The sequence below is a fragment of the Dendrobates tinctorius genome, unplaced genomic scaffold (assembly GCF_039654945.1).
Source record: "Dendrobates tinctorius isolate UK_male_01 unplaced genomic scaffold, ASM3965494v1 ptg000081l, whole genome shotgun sequence".
Lineage (NCBI taxonomy): Eukaryota > Metazoa > Chordata > Amphibia > Anura > Dendrobatidae > Dendrobates > Dendrobates tinctorius.
In genome coordinates this window covers 8695716-8716099 of record NW_027361749.1, presented here as the reverse complement: position 1 = coordinate 8716099, position 20384 = coordinate 8695716, and the positions used below count along the sequence as shown (strand labels likewise).

Genomic DNA, 20384 nt, shown 5'->3' with positions numbered 1-20384 from the left:
GAGAGAATATATGAGGAAAGATTCCACACTGGGCAAGTCAGTATGTCTTCTTGTTCCTGAGTTGGTAGGATTTTGCGCTTATGTTTCCTCCCACCTCTTCTCTGTCATTTTTTGAAAACGTGCCAGTTTCAGGTCTGTTATAATATGCACCGTTGTGCCTGGTGGAGCTGATTGAAGAGTCAGAAAAATTATCAGACATGTTCAGATTAGAACTAGAGGAACCTTCAGATTCCTGGGACATGGTGAAACTGACTCTCCGTTCTCCATGAGAAAGAGTGGAATTCCCCTGTTGAGTCCGTCTTCTGGATTTCCAAGTACAGAAAGTTTTCCAGGAATAAACTTGGTTAAGTTCATATTCTTTCTTGTCCCTCTGGAACTTAATGCGTTTAATATCCGCAATTTTGTTTTCCAGTTTCAATAGATTATTTTCCATTCTATGTCCAAACTTATTCATCTCTTCCAAATTATTGTGTTTATTTAAAGAAGTTTGGATGCTTGTGATCTCTTCCTTTATATGTGCAGCTTCTTGTTCTTCATACTTAATTATAAGCTCCATTAGGCGTATCGAGCAATTTGATAAGATATCGTCCCAGTCACGTATAAATTCATCTCAATAACTGAATGTAGGTCTTTTATTGATTCTCAGACCTCTGGGAATAAGATTCTTTGAAACATATGATTTGAGGGAGGTCATATCCCACCAAAGTCTCGTTTCTTTATTTTTATGGTTTTCCAATTTTTTGTATAGGTTCTCTATGGTTTCGATATAGGGAACCCCATCCTGATTACTATTATTTTCCTTATTATCAAAAATGGAAGTAAATCTGCTTAGTCTGTCCATATCATATGTTCCTGCTGAAGTAGATTCCATATAGCAAATGGATAACAAATAATTGAATCTTCTTATGTAAAGGGAGCAAAATAGATAATTCCTTTGTATCACTCACTACCTAAACTGCACAAAAAATGTTTTTCCTCCCCCTTTCAGGGCTATTGTGTCGGGCATTGGGTCCCATATGGAAAATTTGGGTGAGTGAGTTGATTTTTACCTGCAATCCTTGGTTGTAAATTTACCTGGTTACATCAAAGATACTAAAGCGATTATCTCAGCACTAGATGGATATATTTGGTCTCCCTTATATTCTTGGTTAACTTGTGATATTGTTGGTCTTTACCCTTCCATTCCTCACCATACTATAATGTCGAGTCTCACATTTTTTCTTCAAAATTACAGTCCGTATAAAGAGGAAGTTCAATTATTCATTTTAGATGCGTTTTTTTTTCTCCTTACACATAATTATTTTTCCTTTGATGGTTCTTTTTTCTTCAAAAACAGGGCGTGAGCATGGGAGGAAAATGGTCGCCCTCCCTTGCAAATATCACAGTAGCTGTTTGCGGAGAAAAATATATTTTTCACAAAAATAATACTTTTATCAATAAAATACATTTTTTGACCGTTACATAGATGACCTGTTGTTAATATGGAAAGGGGGACAAGAAAAAATCGTTGATTTCATCAACTATATCAATATGAATGAATTTCATTTTTTCTTCACTTACAGTACCTCAAAATCTTCAATTAATTTTTTGGATATTGTTTTATCGGTTGATTCTCATACAAACTCAATTCTTATCACCCCATACAGAAAAACTACCTGATAGCAATTCTATTTTAGAAGCACACTTCTCTCATCTCACCCCAAACAAGTAATTAACAACATACCCAAGGGAGAATTGATAAGGTTAAAAAGAAACTGCACCTCTCTTGCTACATATGAAGTGGAATCTAAAAAAACTATCAATAGACTCCGAAAGCGAGGTTCTCCAAATTGGACTCTTTGCAAGGCACAAAAACGTCAATAAAATTGACAGGAATACATTGATTTCGAGGTCTAATAGGTCGGCTAAAAAAGGAAAAATTTCCACTAGTATCAATTTTGTTACTGAATTTAGCCCACAATTCGATTCTATCATTGATATTATAAAAAAATATGTTCCCATTTTACATGGTGATGCTAGGTTGTCTCAAATTTTGAATAATTCTCATTTGTATTTTGTTGCGAAAAAAGTGCCATCATTAGGATGTATACTTGCTCCAAGTTTATTTACAAGCCCCCAAAAGAATGGGAATAACGTGCTTAAATTATAAGGGCTTTTACAAGTGTGGACATCACCCATACAAAACTTGCAACTATGTAAAAAAAAAAAAAAAGATTTACTTCCACGCAACAGGTCTTTCTTATCCAATCACTACACACATGATTTGTAACACAGAAGGTCTAATTTATTTAATAGAATGTGTGACCTGCAAATTACAATATGTGGGATGTACAATTGGCCCTTTTAAAATTAGATTTAGAAAACCTCTTTCGGAAGCCACAAGCTCCACTGCCCATAATATTTCAGCGGTATCTTACCATTGCAGAATGGTTCATGTAGGCAGTACTAGCACTATTGTGGCTATGGGTATTGAAAAGGTTAATAAGCCCACGAGAGGAGGTGATTATAGACGCAGAGTCCTCAACCGTGAATCCTTTTGGATTTTCAAATTAAATACAAGAGTGCCGTTTGGTTTAAATAAACGACAGGACCTTAATTTGCAATATAATTGAATGATGAATACAAAAAAAATTTCCCCCCTTTTTTTTTTTCCAGCAGAAGTTGTGCATTAACCCACACTTGAAAAAGCCCCTTTTTATTTTTCCTTAAGTGCGCTTTTTTATGTTGTCATAATATGATTCTAATGAATGCATTTCATTATAAGCTATAGGTTCTCTATGATATGTAAATTTGTATTTTGGTCATTCTCTTGTCCAAGTGGATTTGATTGTGTGTTCTTAAGATTTTTAATTACTGCACCTATTTTGTCATGTGCAGTTAATCATTTAAGGTTTGGACAAGGGATCTTATTTCATACCATGACTAAGACCGCAAGAGGTTGAAACGCGTTGGTTATGGGGACCCCATCCTTCCTTTCCTTTGTTCATTTGTATTTTTGATACATACATTTTAATATGTCTTGAATAAAATAATTGATTTTATTGGAGTACACGCTGGAGACTGTTTTCCTCTTCAGTTTTTCATTGCAGAGGTCAGATGAAATGACCCAGCGCTCAAGAGTCAGTTTTTAGCAGGTTTGAGTGAAAGGATTAAAGATTTACTTATTGCACCTGCTACTTTGGAAACTGCTATGCAGTTAGCTATCCATGTGGATAGAAGGTTGAGAGACAGGCAGAATGAAGAGAAGGCTCCTACAATGCTGGACCCAGTCTCTAAGGAAAGCCCCGTCGAGAGCAGGGAACCGATGCAACTTGGGGCAATGTCCTCTCGTTCCCAGGAGAGGGAGGAGGTACTCTGAGGGGCTATGCTTGTATTGTGGTAAGGCTGACCATTTTATTAAGCAATGCGAGGGTCACATAAGGAAAAAAAAAGGGTCAGTAGGAGCAACACTCCCATTCGTGGTGAGCTGACTATTTTCCTTTTCCTCTTTACCTATGCTATTGACCTGACCTCTGCAGACAATCGTCTGAACAGGGTGCAATACCTCTCAGCATCACTAGAACCCTGTTTAAGCCGTCTGAGCTCTGCCTCAGCTGCTGTGACCCAATCAGGATCATCATATAACCACCCCATAGCCGTATAAAATGCTTCAACTGACATCAAACAAGGATCATCAGGAGGTACTGAAAATGCCCAAATTTGGGGTTGATTTCACAATAAAGACATGATAATCCCCACCCGCTGTAATTCATCCCCTGAGGACCTAGGTCTAAGCCGAAAATATAGCAAACATGCATTTTTAAACGTAATAAATTCCTGCTGTTGACCAGAAAAAGCTCAGGTAATCCTACCGTAGGTTCTTCAGAGCATGCTGCAGGGCAATTACTCGCGTGCTGTTGCATGCTGGCTACTTTTTTTTTTTTTTGGGGGGGGGGGGCTAAACAAACTGCTACAGATCTGCAACTCAGGACTAGGGTAGAAGGGGGGCAAAGCACTAGGGAAAGGCTGAAACCCTACGATGGAGTGGGCGACCCATTCCTTGTGAATAGACCCACTGACGTTTCCTAGACTAAACTCAAACGAAGTCCTATAGGTAGGGGGAAGGGTGTCCCTGAACTTTCTAGGGACTGGTAACAAAAACAGGTAACCTCCTAATAGGAAAATAGAGGAAACTGCAGAAACAAAACCAAAAACGAAACTGGCAAAACTAGAGATCCCAGAACTGCACAAAATCACACACAGAAAGCAAACAAGGCTCCAAGCCAGAACACTAGCGGATTAACATTGTTGTCCAGCAAGGACTGGGAGGTAGGTGCTAGGTAAAAAAGGGTGATACAACACCTGACCTAAGACAAACCCAGCACCAGAGGAAAAAGACCAGCAGCCTGAAACCACAACAAGATGGCGGATGGTCAAAACGAAATAGATCCTAACAGTGACACCATTCTAAACACTGGACCCCCTCAAGGTGCTCAAAACGACTTTCAAGAAGTTTATTAACCCTTTACGTTCTTCACAGGAACTGAAGCAATGTGGAAGGAAAAAATTAACATTTAACTTTTTTTGCAAAAAATTTACTTCAGAACCAATTTTTTTTATTTTCCCAAGTGTTAAAAGAGAAAATGAACCACAAAATTTGTTGTGCAATTTTTCCTGAATACGCCGATACCCCATATGTGGGGGTAAACCACTTTTTGGGCGCACGGCAGAGCTCTCAAGGGAAGGAGCGCCGTTTGACTTTTTCACCGCAGAATAGGCTGGAATTGAGATCGGATGCCATGTTGCGTTTGGAGAGCCCCTGATGGGCCTAAACAGTGGAAAACCCCAACAAGTGACCCCATTTTGGAAACTAAACCCCTTAAGGAACTTATCTACATGTGTGGTGAGCACTTTGAACCTTCAAGTGCTTCACAGAAGTTTGTAACGTAGAGCCGTGAAAATAAAATATCATTTTTTTTTCCACAAAGGTGATCGTTTCGCCCCAAAATTTTTATTTTCCCAAGGGTAACAGGAGAAATTAGACCCCCAAAGTGGTTGTGCAACTTGTTCTGAGTACGCCCATACCCCATATGTGGGGCTTAACCACTGTTTGGGTGCACAGCAAAGCTCAGAAGGGAAGGAGCACCCTTTGACTTTTTCAATGCAGAATTAGCTGGAATTGAGATCGGATGCCATGTTGCGTTTGGAGAGCCCCTGATGTGCCTAAACAGTGAAACCCCCCCCCACAGGTGACACCATTTTGGAATTTAGGCCCCCCCCAAGGACCTTATCTAGATGTGGTGAGTACTTTGAACCCCCAGGTGCTTCACAGAAGTTTATAACGCAGAGCCTTGAAAATAAAAAATCTTTGTTTTCCACAAAAGTGATTTTTTTTAGCCTCCAATTTTTTTTATTCTCCCAAGGGTAACAGGAGTAATTAGACCCCCAAAGTTGGTGCGCAATTTGTTCTGAGTACGCTGATGCCCCATATGTTGGGGTAAACCACTGTTTGGGCACACGTCTGGGCTCGGAAGGAAGCACCAATTGACTTTTTGAACGCAAAATTGGCTGGAATCAATGGTGGCGCCATGTCGCATTTGGAGACCCCCTGATGTGTCTAAATAGTGGAAACCCCTCAATTCTAGCTCCAACCCTAACTCCAACACACCATTAACCCTAATCCCAACCCTAAAGCTAACCGTAATTCTAATCCTAATTCCAACCCTAACCCTAATTCTATTTCCCTAACTAAGGGTGTGATAAAGGGGGGGGGGGGGTTATTTACTATTTTTTTTATTTTGATCACTGTGATAGGGTTTATCACAGTGATCAAAATGTACATTGAATGAATGAATGAATGGAATCTGCTGGCCGGCAGATTCGACGGGCGCACTGCGCATGCACCTGCTATTTTCTTCCCGGACCAAGACGGCGGCGCCCACTGGAGGAGGCAGGAGGACCTGAGGACCACCGGGGGGGATCGGGGACCCCATTTCTCTCTCCTCTGATGTGCGATCACATCAGAGGAGAGATAAAGTGAAAGTAAAATTGCAGCTTTTTTTTTTGCGGTCGCCGTTATATGGTTAATTACGGCGATCGCAAAAGCGGGGTCGGTAAAAACCGACCCGAATCATGTTCTCTGGTGTCTCGGCTACCTCCGGCAGCTGAGACTTAGGAGAAAATCCGACTCTGCGGGGCGCTATACACTTTTTCCACAGCGCCGTTAATTAACGGCGCTGTGGTTTAAGTACCCTTAACTACCGTTAAAAGGCGTATCGGCGGTCGTTAAAGGGTTAAATAATAGGTACAGAAATGGTGCAGTGTCAAAAACTCAAGTACTTCATCTTCTAGTCAGATTATTTTTTTTGTTTTTTAACTTTTATTTCTTTCATCCTTCATTCTTTGTTGTTAGAGTTTTTCTAAAGCTACCAAAAAATGATGATGGTGTGACGACATATTCAATATGACTAATGTTTTCAAGTTCTGTGTTATACTTTTGGGTTCACATAGCTCATTATACCCCTGGATAGAATCCTTGAGGGGTGTAGTCTCCATGTGGTCAGTTGTGGGGGTTTTCTGCGGTTTAGGCACCTTACAGGCTCTATAAACACGACATGTCGTCTGTAATCTATTTCAGCCAATTTGTGTTCCAAAAACCAAATATTGCTCCTTCTGCTCTGTGCTCTGCCTTTTGTTAAACAGAACTTTTTGACTACATGAGGGGTATCGCTGCACTTGTAAGAAAGTGGGTAACAAACTATGGGGTCCACTTTTTGGTTTTACCTCTTGCAAAAGTGAAAAATTGGAGCGAAAGGTAAAATGTATTAATTAATTAATAATTATTTTTTTTCATTCCACATTGCATTAATTCCTGTGAAGCACCTGAACAGTTAAAAGTAATTGAGAGGTTCGGTTTTTAAAACGCTATCACTTTTGGGGAGATTCCAATATATAGATCCCTCAAAGTCCATTGAAATCTGAATATGTCCCTAAAGAAGCAGGTATTGTCAATTTGTTCAAAAAATGAGAAATTGCTGCTAAACTTTTAACCCTTCTTCTAACAAAATAAAATGACGTATGAAAAATGGTGCAGGTGTAAAGTAGACATATGGAAAATGTTATTTTTTAATTATTTTGTACAGCATGACTATCTGGTTTAACCCCTTCACACCGCAGCCAATTTCTGATTTCACATTTCCGTTTTCTTTCTTCCCAGAAACATAACTTTTATTTTTCTGTCCATATTGACACCATAAATTTTACCAGATAGTATACTGGAAAACGGGAAAAAAAAAAAGAAGATTCCAAGAGCGGTTAAATTGTGAAGAGACACAATTCTCACGCACCCTGAGAAAGCAACACATGCGAAACGCACGTTGGGACAATGGCTGGTGTGCTGCCTTGGTTGCAACAATGGATACTTTTTACTGTTAGCCCCTGTAAGGGACTTGAAAATGTGATCGTCTGATCACTTGTGCTATTTACCGCTTTGCAACGGCATTGACAGGCAATGGGGGTCATGAACTTTACCCCCGGCTGTCCTGACCAACCATCGGCGACCTGCAATCACATCATGGGTGCGCCAATGGGTGGTGATAATAACTCAAGATGTTTTGAAAAATGTGTTTCCTTTTTTACTATCCTTTGCACATCAGTAACGTGTCTATCCATCCTGTGATTTCCTTAATTCCATGACTTTTTCTTCATTGTTGAGGAGTGTGTATCACTGGCTGCAACAGTGACATCAGTGATTGCCTGCAGCGATGAAAAATCAATGTGTTATTACTGGAGGCTAGGGCCGCATACCTTGACTAGTGAGGGATCGAGAAGCGGCTCCTTAGGAGAAATAAGGTAAGGTGTGTATTACTCGATCTGTTATTTTCTAGCTTTCGGAACTTTTGATAAAATTGAGGCTCAGCAGCTTCTTTTTAGAAAGGTTCTCCAGGACTTTTTTTTTTTTTTTTTTTAATGATCAGTAAAAGTGTATAGGTTTTGGCTTGCTTTGTAACAACATTCACTATTATTTGTTAGCCATTAAAAGGTATCATACCCACAAGATTCCTATTTTGTTTCTCTCACTGAGAGCACTTTATATAGGTTTTGGAAGTGATAATAAGCTGTTTGTTGCCTTTTCTTCATCCTGCTACATACAGTAACTGCAAAGAATTCTTACCATGGTTTCTCATATTTTCAGGCATTGATTTTAAGACAAAGACGGTTTTTATTGACGAGAGTCCATTAAAGCTTCAGATCTGGTAAGAATGTGCAGCATATTTGCACATACAGCACTGGAACCAGCAATTGCTTTTCATTTATGCTATTTTTAATTGGTTGGTAAATGACTACCATGTGTCCATTATTTTTGTTTTTTCAATGTAACCTAATTGTGTTATAAGAAGTACCTATGAATAAGACTTGATGGATGTGATGCTGGATACACCCAACATTTGCATCTCTCCTTGCTGTTGACACCGCTTCCATCTGTGCACCGCCCTAGGATAACGTCCACGAACTGCATGACAACGGCGTGAGCTGGATTTCATCTGTTTTTCTATTTGCATACCATGAATGACCTGATATGTCTGTGAGCTAAACAGCCCGGATTGTTGGCTGATATGGCGGTTCTCATTGGTACATTCTTCCTGTGGAGCGGTGCTAAGCCCACAAATTGTGACATTTAATGTCATGTATGCCAGCCATGGGCCATAACATTAAATTATGAGTATGCCCATTTAAGGCTAGTTTCACACTAGCGTTTATGAGCGCAGCGACGGCCTGCGCACGGCCGCCGCTAAGCCCCGCCCCCTGTCGCGCCTCCGCCGGTAGCTCCGCCCACCGGCGCATGACGCTGCATGTGCCCCGCGTCCCCTATCTTTATCACAGGGGGCGCAGGCCGTGCGCAGTATGCGTTTGGCGGCGCATGCTCCTTTTTGACGGTGCGCCGACGCAACCAAACTGCAGCAGGTTGCGTTTGGCGCAGGTCGGCGCACCGTCAAAAGGACGCATGCGCCGCCAAACGCATACTGCGCACGGCCTGCGCCCCCTGTGATAAAGATAGGGGACGCAGGACGTGTGCAGCGTCATGCGCCGGTGGGCGGAGCTACCGGCGGGGGCGTGGCAGGGGCGGGGCTTAGCGGCGGCCGTGCGCAGGCCGTCGCTGCGCTCATAAACGCTAGTGTGAAACTAGCCAAACAGTGCACCAGCTGCTCTAAATAGTAATGGAATTATTGAAGGTGTCCTGTGGCTTAGTGTACTCAGAGCAGCTCAGACTCACACTGGCCGGCTCAGAGTCACACATGGCTGCTCAGTCACACCTAGCGGCTCACAGGTACAGCTGCTGTCATATTTTATAAGGCCTTTTTCACATTTCCGTTTTTTGACGTCAGTGTAAATCCGCCAGAATGTGAAAAAGCGGATCCATTTCCGTTGTGGCACAAACGGAGGCCACCGGATCCGTTTTTTTGATGGATCCGCATTATCAGCTAGTGGTAGAAATTTAAAGGAACACGAGCCAGGAAAAAGGAGAGAGCGAGAGAGAATCTTTCGCCGCCTCCAGGACGGTATTTCAGGGTTAAAATGTTTCCCAGAGCAAATCTCCCAGACATGCGCACTTAAAAATAGCGGACCGTCAATCCAAAACAACGTTTCCGGGTCAGTCTGGTCCGCTCGGGAACCGCAAAATTTTTCACGGATCCGTCAAAAAACGGATGCAACGGACGACCGTCAGTCAAAATCCGCCGATAAATGATCCGTTTTTTTTTGCAAAACGGCGGATTTTGACTGATGGCAACAAACGGAAATGTGAAACAGGCCTAAGACAGTCTAAATTGAATGTTCATTCTAAACACATTTTCTTCTCAACTTTTTACTTTTGACAGTTAAATTATTCAAATTGCAATTTACTAGCCCCAATTGGACTTAATTGTATGCAATCTCTTAAAGGGAATCTGCTAGCAGGTTTTTAATTCTTAGTCCAAGAGCAGCATAATATAGGGCAAGAGATCTTGATTCTAGGGATGTGTTATTTATTTGGCTTTGAGTCATAGTATCAATACTATTTAGCAAGAGATTATCACTGCCTGACTAGGGGTCCCGTTACACATAGCGAAGCACCAGCGATCCTGACAACGATACGACCTGGTAAGGATCGCTGGTGCATTGCTAGATGATCGCTAGTAAACTGTCAAACAGGCAGATCTACTCAACTGCGCAGGAACGATACGGCGATCCGTATAACGACCTCGGCGGTCGTTGGGACCTTGTCACACAGCAGCTATTCTGACGACTCAGACCTCGATAGCGTGAGTTCTGAGTCGCCAACGACGTTGCTCGTGGTTATGGTGTCAAACACAGCGATGCATGCTGGCCAGCGGGACACCCAACAATCAAAAAATGGCCCAGGACATTCGAGCACGATCAGCGAGATCGCAGGGGGGGGCGGTCACCGCTATGTGTCACATGTAGCGAGATCACTGGCGAGGTCGCTGTTGCGTCACAAAATCGGTGACGTTTTAGCGATCTCGCTATGTGAGACGGGGCCTTAGGTCTCACGTGCTGGAAAGTCAGGCTAATCTGTATAACCTCGTCCCACCACTGATTAGCAGCTTGCTGATAACGCACAGTGTACACGGGTGTGGTTCGGGTTATACGGAGCTCAGCATTCACATCACTGCTACATCTAAAGCAGAGAAAAGAGGGATTCTATCAAAACTGCACAAAGCAGCCCAGTAAATGGCACATCCCTCTAATCAGGGTCTCGGCACCTGTATCATGCTGATCTCAGATTACACAGCAAAAATTTTGAGTATAGGTTCCCTTTACCAAGAGCCTGATTGTGATAGAAAGTGACGCTGTAACAGTTGCTTCTTCAGATTCGTTTACATGGACTGACCGGGGGACTCATACTACTGTTGATCTGTAAACTTTACCTACTGGCGGTCGTTTAAATGCCGAGAATGATCACAATTTGTGCTGAGCAAAAGATCACCTGATGAATGAGTGTTTTGCTTGTTCATCAGGTGATCGGCTTCCTTTTTACACTGCAAAATAATGGTGAAACGTATGTTTTTAAGAACGCTCATTCATGATTAGACACAACCTATGGACAAGTGTTGTGCTGGTTGTAAAAAAAAAATCATTCCTATTTTCTGAATTCCAAACCACCCCTATTAAAGGGAATCTGTCACCCCTTTTTTGAGATATCATATAATGATATCATTCAATTGTGTGTTACCTAAGTATTGTAGTCGTATTTTTTCCCCCCCTGTCCCCGCACCTTTGATGCATAAATACCTTTGTTTTCACTCTTCAGATTTATGGAAATCGCTGCCGTCCGGTCTGATGGGCGTGGCTTTTTCTCACCCCACCTTGGCTTGCTTGACGTAATTTCTTCTGTGAATTTATCAGATGGCCTTGTTTATTCGTGCCTGCGCATTCATAGGGCCGCTCGTGCTTGCGCAGTATGCTTTGTCCAAATGTGAGCAAAGCATATAATCGCTACTGCGCATGCGCTGGTATTTTTCCCTGCGTCTATGACCCGGAAGTCTCCATATGCATATGAAGACCTCCGGGTCATAGACGCCGGGAAAAATACCGACACATGCGCAGTCGCGATTATTTGCTTTGCCCACAGTTGGGCAAAGCATACTGCGCAAGTGCAAATGGTCTTTTCAATGCGCAGCTGCTGACATACTACGTACGTGAACTCAAGACTTACTATAATGAAATACGCAGAGCATGACAAGGGGGGAATAAGCCACGCCCATCGGACCGGACCACGGCGATTTCCATAAATCTGAAGAGTGATAACAAAGGTATTTATGCATCAAAGGTGCGGGGACAGGGGGGAAAAAAATATGACTACAATACTTAGGTAACACACAATTGAATTATATCATTATATGATATCTCAAAAAAGTGTTGACAGTTTCCCTTTAATTGAAGTTAACTTCAGTCTCCACCCCTTTGGCCTGATTGACAGCTCCTCAATGTCCCTCTTCCCTGCTGCTGCTGAGATCTCACATGGCTCAGTACAAGTTGCAGCTGTCAGTCAGGCTGTGTGAGCAGAGACAAATTATACTTGGTCTCATGAGCTCTCTGTCTATAAGTGGACTTATAAAATTTTGCAGCCATTTTGAAAATTATTCACGGATTTCAAAGTAAGTCCATCAGTCTTATCTTATTTAATAATTCATTTAGTTTGTATTACCTGATGATAGATCAACTTAGTTTCCAAATTTTTCACCCACATATAAAATAGTAACAGTATTGTGGTGAAATAATACAAGTGCCACGTCTCTGTTTATCTCCCACTGCTCCAAATCTTTACATTCACCTTGTGCCCCAGAGCTTGTCTGCAGTTGCATTGGAGGTCACAGGAATATTACAGATAACAAGAAAAGTAATTTAGGAAATCATTGGTATATTAGTGTCAAGTCATTGAACAAACTAAAAATTCCATAGCCTCTAACGGTGAGATGAGTAAGGTGGCAGCAGCCTGTTCCTGTGTTACCGTTGCGCTCTCAAGATATCACGTTGGTAGGAACAAGGACTGGTGAGATTTCATACAAATGGTCTCTTGTTTCTGAAGGATCATCCTAATTTGATCGGTTTCTATTAGCCATCATCTGATATCTGGATATTAATGAAGTGACAACATTGTAGAATTATCTACTACTGTATAGCAGCATAGAATCTGATCTCTCCTTGTGGGACGCTGACGAGGACATACTTTGCTAATTAGAATGTATTTTTATAGATAAAGTAGTTCAGTATATTACTGCAGACATAGACCTCCTGTATTATTATTATTATTATTATTATTATTATTATTATTATTAGTGCAGACATAGACCTCCTGTTTTATTATTATTATTATTATTATTATTATTATTATTATTATTATTAGTGCAGGCATAGACGTCCTGTATTATTATTATTATTATTAGTGCAGACATAGACCTCCTGTATTATTATTATTATTATTATTATTATTATTATTATTATTATTATTATTAGTGCAGACATAGACCTCCTGTATTATTATTATTAGTGCAGACATAGACCTCCTTTATTATTATTATTATTATTATTATTATTATTATTATTACTGCAGACACAGACAGACATCCTATATCATTATTATTACTAGATGGAGGCCCGATGCTATCGCATCGGGAGAGCGGTAATGTCACGATGGGGGCAGGCTTTGCAGCGTTGATAATCTCCCCCCTCCATATGCTCACCCACCTATCCACTCTCTCTTTCACCATGTGCTGACTTCTCCCGTCTGTGCTCTGTTCTTTGACCTGTCTACCCCATGTGCTATCCCCCTTATCTGCTGTCTCTCTCCTTCCTGTGCTGTGTTGTCCCCTCATGTGCTGTCCCGTTTGAGCTGTCTCCCCCTGTGCTCTGTCTGTCTCACCCCTGTGTCTGACCATGTACAGAACATACAGCTCCTGGGCAGGGGAGAAAGCAAAAGACAATACTGACATTACATTAAGAGATCGCAGAGGATACATTTTGTGAGGTAAAATATTGTTTAAAAAACGTCAGTGAAATACTTTACCACACAAAATGAATCCTCTGTGATCCCCTGCTGTAATGTCAGTATTGTCTTTTGCTTCCTCCCCTGCCCAGGAGATGTGGTATGCTCCGTACACAGTCAGACACAGACAATTTTTAAAATGAACTTTCATTCGTGGTAAAACCCCTCTAATGTGACGGCTTCCTCTGGCTGTAGACACGTTGCGCATCTGCCACTGGGATCAGCTGAATGATTCAATGCGCCTGCGTGGAATTTGCGCAGGCGCAGTGCGACGGTGTTCCGCTGGTGGTACCGCGCAAGAGGCTGCGTGAGTGTGAGTGTGTGAATGTGAGTGAGAGAGTGTGTGAGTCTGAGTGTGTAAGCAGTTTTCCATATTGAGACACCCATCACTCGGGTGTCCCAATATGGCGATCGCTGAACTTCGTCCTCTTGGAATTCTGGGATACGGTGACATCTGAACAGAACAGGAAATGAAAACATTACAAGGCAATTATATAGATAACTGGAGACATAGACCTCCTGTATTATTATTATAATAATAATTATTACTGTAGACATAGATCTCCTTTATCATTATTATTACTGCATAGACATCCTGTAGTTCTTTAGCTAAAATTTCTGGGAGACTATTTAGAAAACAGCATTTATTCCATTTCCACCAGAGCTTTTTGATGGTTATTATTTGGCTTTGTTTGGTGCTCAGCAAAAAGGCAGAGATGCTTACCTGCCCAAGCCTCCAAACAAATGCACTATTTTTTTATATGTGTTTTTTGCACTTTATTTTTCAGGGTGCAGTTGGGCCTGTTCAGTACTGTAATCTGTGGTGTCTGTTCACAATGGATGCATTTGGATAGCGCTGGGCAGCCTGCCTGATCTAATAGAAGGGCGTAACTAATAGACTGTTAACCTGGATGCTGTGCATTTCCATAGTGTGAACAGCGCCGCATACAAGTCTTCATTGTGCATTAATATACCAAGCAGCCGCCCCCTCCATGCATTGGTAGGATGTGAGCGGTTGTCTCATCAGTATTCTTGCACCTGTGTTGCCGCCATCTTAACTATATAGGTCCACTGCATCCTGATAGTGCATTTGTTTTGAGGCCTGGGCAGGTACGCATCTCTGCCTTTTTGCTGTTTTTGAATTTTTGGAGGATTTTCAAGTGTTCTGTTTGAGTTATTGCTGTTCTTTGTTTGGTGTTCTCCAGATAAGAGACAATTTTCTAAAACTATTTTTTTTTAATTGATGAACATTTAGGATACGTTTTTATGGGGCTGGTCTAGGTGATCATATTTTGCTGTTGATTTTCAACTGCAGAAAATCAACGTCAAAGTTTTGCGGTATTTGTTGCAGAGATGCTGCCACCTGTCGCAGATTTCTCCCTTCCTATTGGGTGCACTGATGAAATTTGAAAGAAAAATCTTCAGTATGTACTGCATCTCCCATTATGAAAAAAAAATATATGTATATATATATATATACACACACATACATACATACAGTTAGGTCCATATATATTTGGACAGAGACAACATTTTTCTAATTTTGGTTCTAGACATTACCACAATGAATTTTAAACAAAACAATTCAGATGCAGTTGAATTTCAGACTTTCAGCTTTCATTTGAGGGTATCCACATTAAAATTGGATGAAGGGTTTAGGAGTTTCAGCTCCTTAACATGTGCCACCCTGTTTTTAAAGGGACCAAAAGTAATTGGACAGAATAAATAATTGTAAATAAAATGTTAATTTCTAGTACTTGGTTGAAAACCCTTTGTTGGCAATGACTGCCTGAAGTCTTGAACTCATGCACATTACCAGACGCTGTGTTTCCTCCTTTTTGATGCTCTGCCAGGCCTTCACTGCAGTGGTTTTCAGTTGCTGTTTGTTTGTGGGCCTTTCTGTCTGAAGTTTAGTCTTTAACAAGTGAAATGCATGCTCAATTGGGTTGAGATCAGGTGACTGACTTGGCCATTCAAGAATATTCCACTTCTTTGCGTTAATAAACTCCTGGGTTGCTTTGGCTTTATGTTTTGGGTCATTGTCCATCTGTAGTATGAAACGACGACCAGTCAGTTTGGCTGCATTTGGCTGGATCTGAGCACACAGTATGGCTCTGAATACCTCAGAATTCATTCGGCTGCTTCTGTCCTGTGTCACATCATCAATAAACACTAGTGACCCAGTGCCACTGGCATCCATGCATGCCCAAGCCATCACACTGCCTCCGCCGTGTTTTACAGATGATGTGGTATGCTTTGGATCATGAGCTGTACCACACCTTCACCATACTTTTCTCTTTCCATGATTCTGGTAGAGGTTGATTTTGGTTTCATCTGTCCAAAGAATATTCTTCCAGAACTGTGCTGGCTTTTTTAGATATTTTTTTTAGCAAAGTCCAGTCTAGCCTTTTTATTCTTGATGCTTATGAGTGGCTTGCACCGTGCAGTGAACCCTCTGTATTTACTTTCATGCAGTCTTCTCTTTATGGTAGGTTTGGATATTGATACGCCTACCTCCTGGAGAGTGTTGTTCACTTGGTTGGCTGTTGTGAAGGGCTTTCTCTACACCATGGAGATTATTCTGCGATCATCCACCACTGTTGTCTTCCGTGGCCCCCCGAGGAAGCTAAATAGCGAAACGTGCATTGGGGTCCCTTTCTCCACTAATTAGTAAGTCTGGGTCTTGGCTTATCTTTTCTGGACATATATATTTTTGCACTTGTTTGATTCTGGCTCTATTACAACTGGTAGCCCTATATTATATTATTGGCATATGATAAAGTCCTCTGTTTTCAGATGTCTATATGGCAGATCTGTTTTTAGGATCGCTTTATTATTAGTTGTAGACCTATAGATTTATTAGGACAAATTGTCTCTATGCACTATTGCCCTTATTGGAGAAAAAAAAAACCTTTTTTTTTTTTCTTGAATACATATATATCTGCTAAAATTTGCAACTTTGCATTATCATATATTTCAGTATATATGTGTACATACTATATGAAGCCAATTCTTGTGCAATTGTTTATATATTTGCCAACTAGATACCCTCTCTTACCTATATGTGGATACTAAGTGTCGCTGACTCCCTTATATATTGTAGTATTTGATCGATTCATTATTTTTATTTTACTATTCATTTTGGAAGAAAATAATAAAATTATATTTTTATTCTATTGCTCCTTATTCCATTTTTTCTTTTCTGGGTATCACTCCTAATGTTGTAGCTATTTCTTGGATGGGTTTTTTTCTGGTTTTGCAGCTTAAGGATGGCTTGTTTCACCTGCATGGAGAGCTCCTTTGACCATGTTTCCTTCACAGCAAAACCTTCCAAATGCAAGCACCACACCTCAAATCAACTCCAGGCCTTTTATCTGCTTAATTGAGAATGACATGACGAAGGGATTGCCCACACCTGTCCATGAAATAGCCTTGGAGTCAATTGTCCAATTACAAACAGGGTGGCACATGTTAAGGAGCTGAAACTCCTAAACCCTTCATCCAATTTTAATATGGATACCCTCAAATGAAAGCTGAAAGTCTGAACTTCAACCGCATCTGACTTGTTTTGTTTAAAATTCATTGTGGTAATGTCTAGAACCAAAATTAGAAAAATGTTGCCGCTGTCCAAATATATATGGACCTAACTGTATCTATGTATGTATGTATGTACGGTATATATATATATATATATATATATATATATATATAAATATATTCACGGGTAAAATACACTGTTTTTACGGACTACCAATTTTTCCATTAGGCTGGAGTCATACTAGCGATTTTACAATCTGTCCGATTTTGTTACTGCAAAGTCGGACGAGTGTAATGTAAGGCTGAGTTCACACATGGCGTTTTTTTCGCGTTTCCACGGCGGTTTTAACCGCGCGATTTTGCCGCGAAAAATAAGCATCCCATGCATTCCTATGGGATTCCGCAATGCTGTGCTAATGCTGCGTTTTTTACCGTGGCGGAATCACTTCGCGGTAAAAAACGCAGCATGCTCATTAATTTGCGGAATCGCGGCGATCCCGCACCCATAGGAATGCATTGTTCCGCTTATTTCCCGCATGTGGCTGTGTATTTAATTATTAAAAGATTATTTTTCTGAAAAAAATGGCGTGGGCTCCTGCTTAAGTTTCTTAACCAGCAGAGGGAAAGCCGACAGCTGAGGCAGATGTTTGTAGCTTGGGAAAGGGGTAATACCCATCGAGATTCCCAGGCTATTAATATCAGCTCACAGCTGTATCCTTCCCCTTTACTGGCTGTTAAAATGGGGGAACCCCCAAAAATTATGTAGGGTCCCCCTATAATTAAAAACCAGCAAAGGCTAGGCAGACAGCTGCAGGCAGATATTAATAGCCTAGGAAGGGGCCATGGATATTGGTTCCCTCCCCAGGCTAAAAACATCAGCTCTCAGCTGCCCAAGAAGATGCACATCTATAAGATGTGCCAATTCTGGCACTTAGCCTCGTTCTTCCCAATTGCCCTGATGTGGTGGCAAGTGAGGTAATAGTTGGTGGGGTTGATGTCACCTTTGTATTGTCAGGTGACATCAAGCCCAGAGGTTAGTAATGGAGAGGCCTCTATAAGACGCCCTCATTACTAACCCCATAGTTATAAAAACTCACACATCCAGAATAAAGTCCTTTAATTGAAAGAATGACAGACTCCTTTAATCAATCCTAATTAAACCATACTTACAGCATCACCCATTCCAGTGAAGCCATTGTACCCTGCAAGAGAATTAAAATAACAAACAACAATATTCCTCACCTGTCTGCTGAGAAGATAAATAATCCATTTGTCCCACGACAGGTCTATCTCTGCTATATCTACATGGCAGGCTGCATGGTTGCATGATGCGACCATACAGCCTGAGATCCAGCAGAGACACTGAGCAGCATCTGCTACTGCTGCTCAGTATCTCGTGGTAAACTCCTATGACTTGACTGACGTCACTGTGAGTGTGAGGAAGATCTCCTGATTGCGGTGCCGTCAGAAAGGTCCTGTGAGTTCACAGCCATTTAACACATTTCGCCTAACTTTACGTCCGCGCGAGTGCTGTGGGAAAATTTCTGAAATGATAATTAAGAGTTGAGAGAATATGTACGGATTCGGTTGCTGAATCTGAATTTGCCATATTCGTGCCATATTGGCACCCTGTTTGTGCCAAATTTATGTTTGATGATCATTTCCTAACATATAGTTCATTTCTACTGCCATTGACTCCTATGATGTTCAGTGAATATTGCAAAAACAATATTCGCCGCCGATCAGAATCGGAAACTAATTTGGAAAAAAATTGCTCAACTCTAATGATATGAATGGTGTGTCTTTCCAAAGTGCAACTTCTCCCACAAAAACTAAGCCCTCATGTGGCTTTGTAGGTGCAGACATACACTTAATCTTGCACTGTGTGTTATAATTCATGACTGAATGTATTTCAGGGACACCGCCGGACAGGAGAGGTTCCACACCCTGAGCATCAGCTACTTCCGTGGTGCTCATGGATTCCTTCTGGTTTACGACATCACAAATTCAGTCTCATTTGAAAACACGTCTTCATGGATGAAAGATATTAAAATGGTAAGAATGAAGTGTAAATATAGAATTTCCCATAAGGCTATGTACCCACGTATGCAGAAAAAACGGACTCCTTCCCAGGAAAAACGCGCTTTTTTTGTGTGATTTTTGCACTTTTTTATGCGTTTTTTACAGGAGCAGCCTCCTGCTCATAGAATATAGTTAGAAATGCGGATTTTTCCGTGAAATTAATGAGCATGCTGCATTTTTTACCGCGATTCCTTTTTTTCGTGGAAAAAAATCGCATCAATATGCACAAAAAATGCGGAATTCATTAAAAAGAATGGACTGCTTCTTGTAAGCGTTTTTGCCGGTAAAAACGCTTAAAACCGCGAAAAAATGCTTACGTGAGTACACAGCCTAAAAAGTCCTACAAAATGGAAAGTAGTTTTCTGATGTTTCTTTTACATTTACAAGACTTTGAGAGTTATAAGGGTTGTGTCTTGATCGTTCTTTAGTAACAAGTCGTTCCTCTGCCTCACTGCTTCATGCTTGCCGGGGAATAGAGTGTTCCTGAGGATAAAAGTTCGGACTGGCAGCGGGGTCCCAATCGTGCAGTCTCAGATGCTTCTAGAAAAGACAGCTTTGTGTCTGTAACATCATAGGAGCACAGGGGGACTGAAGATGGCCAAGAGTTTGCAAGTGTGTGAGCTCGACTTTGCCTAGGAAACCTGCCACTTCTAATAGACTGCTGAAGTGGCCAGTAACCTAGGCAACAAGCAGAACACAATAGAATTAAAAATGCCTCCTTTCTTGACGATGATGAGGATTTTTAATAAGCCATTTTAACAAAATGTGAATTACCCTTTAATCAAGAATGCTACAAAATATATTGGTCCATTCAGTGCATATTACCAGATTGTATGGGTCATACACTGTGTGCACAATTATTAGGTAATGAGGGTGGTGAGGCCTAAGGAGACAACACCATTTATCAAGGTGTGCAGAATTATTAGGCAGCTTGTTTTCTTCGGTCAAGATGGACCAAAAAAGTTATTTACCTGACTCTAAAAAGTCAAAAATTGTTACAAGTCTTGCAGAGGATGCAGCACTCTCGAAAATGCTAAGATATTGGGGCGTGAAAACAGAACCATCAAAAGTTTGGTTGCATCTGTCAACAGGGTCAAAAGAAATGAGCTGAGACAAAAAAACCCCCAAAAAACTCAAAACTGCTAAAGATTTTAGAAGAATCAAATGTGAAGCGAGCAGGAAGCCATTATCCTCTAACGCTGTCATATTCCAGAACTGTAGCCTCCCTGGAGGCCCAGAA

At 41.1% G+C, this 20384-nt stretch overlaps 1 protein-coding gene across 1 annotated transcript in view; it reads left to right on the top strand.

The window, feature by feature from the left end:
* LOC141096873 (ras-related protein Rab-10-like) overlaps positions 1–20384 on the top strand; it is a 117343-nt gene that overhangs the window by 52215 nt on the left and 44744 nt on the right. The window contains exons 2-3 of the mRNA XM_073583732.1: positions 8174–8234; positions 18979–19117. Coding sequence (XP_073439833.1) covers positions 8174–8234; positions 18979–19117 — 200 coding nt within the window. The remainder of the gene's footprint in view (positions 1–8173; positions 8235–18978; positions 19118–20384) is intronic.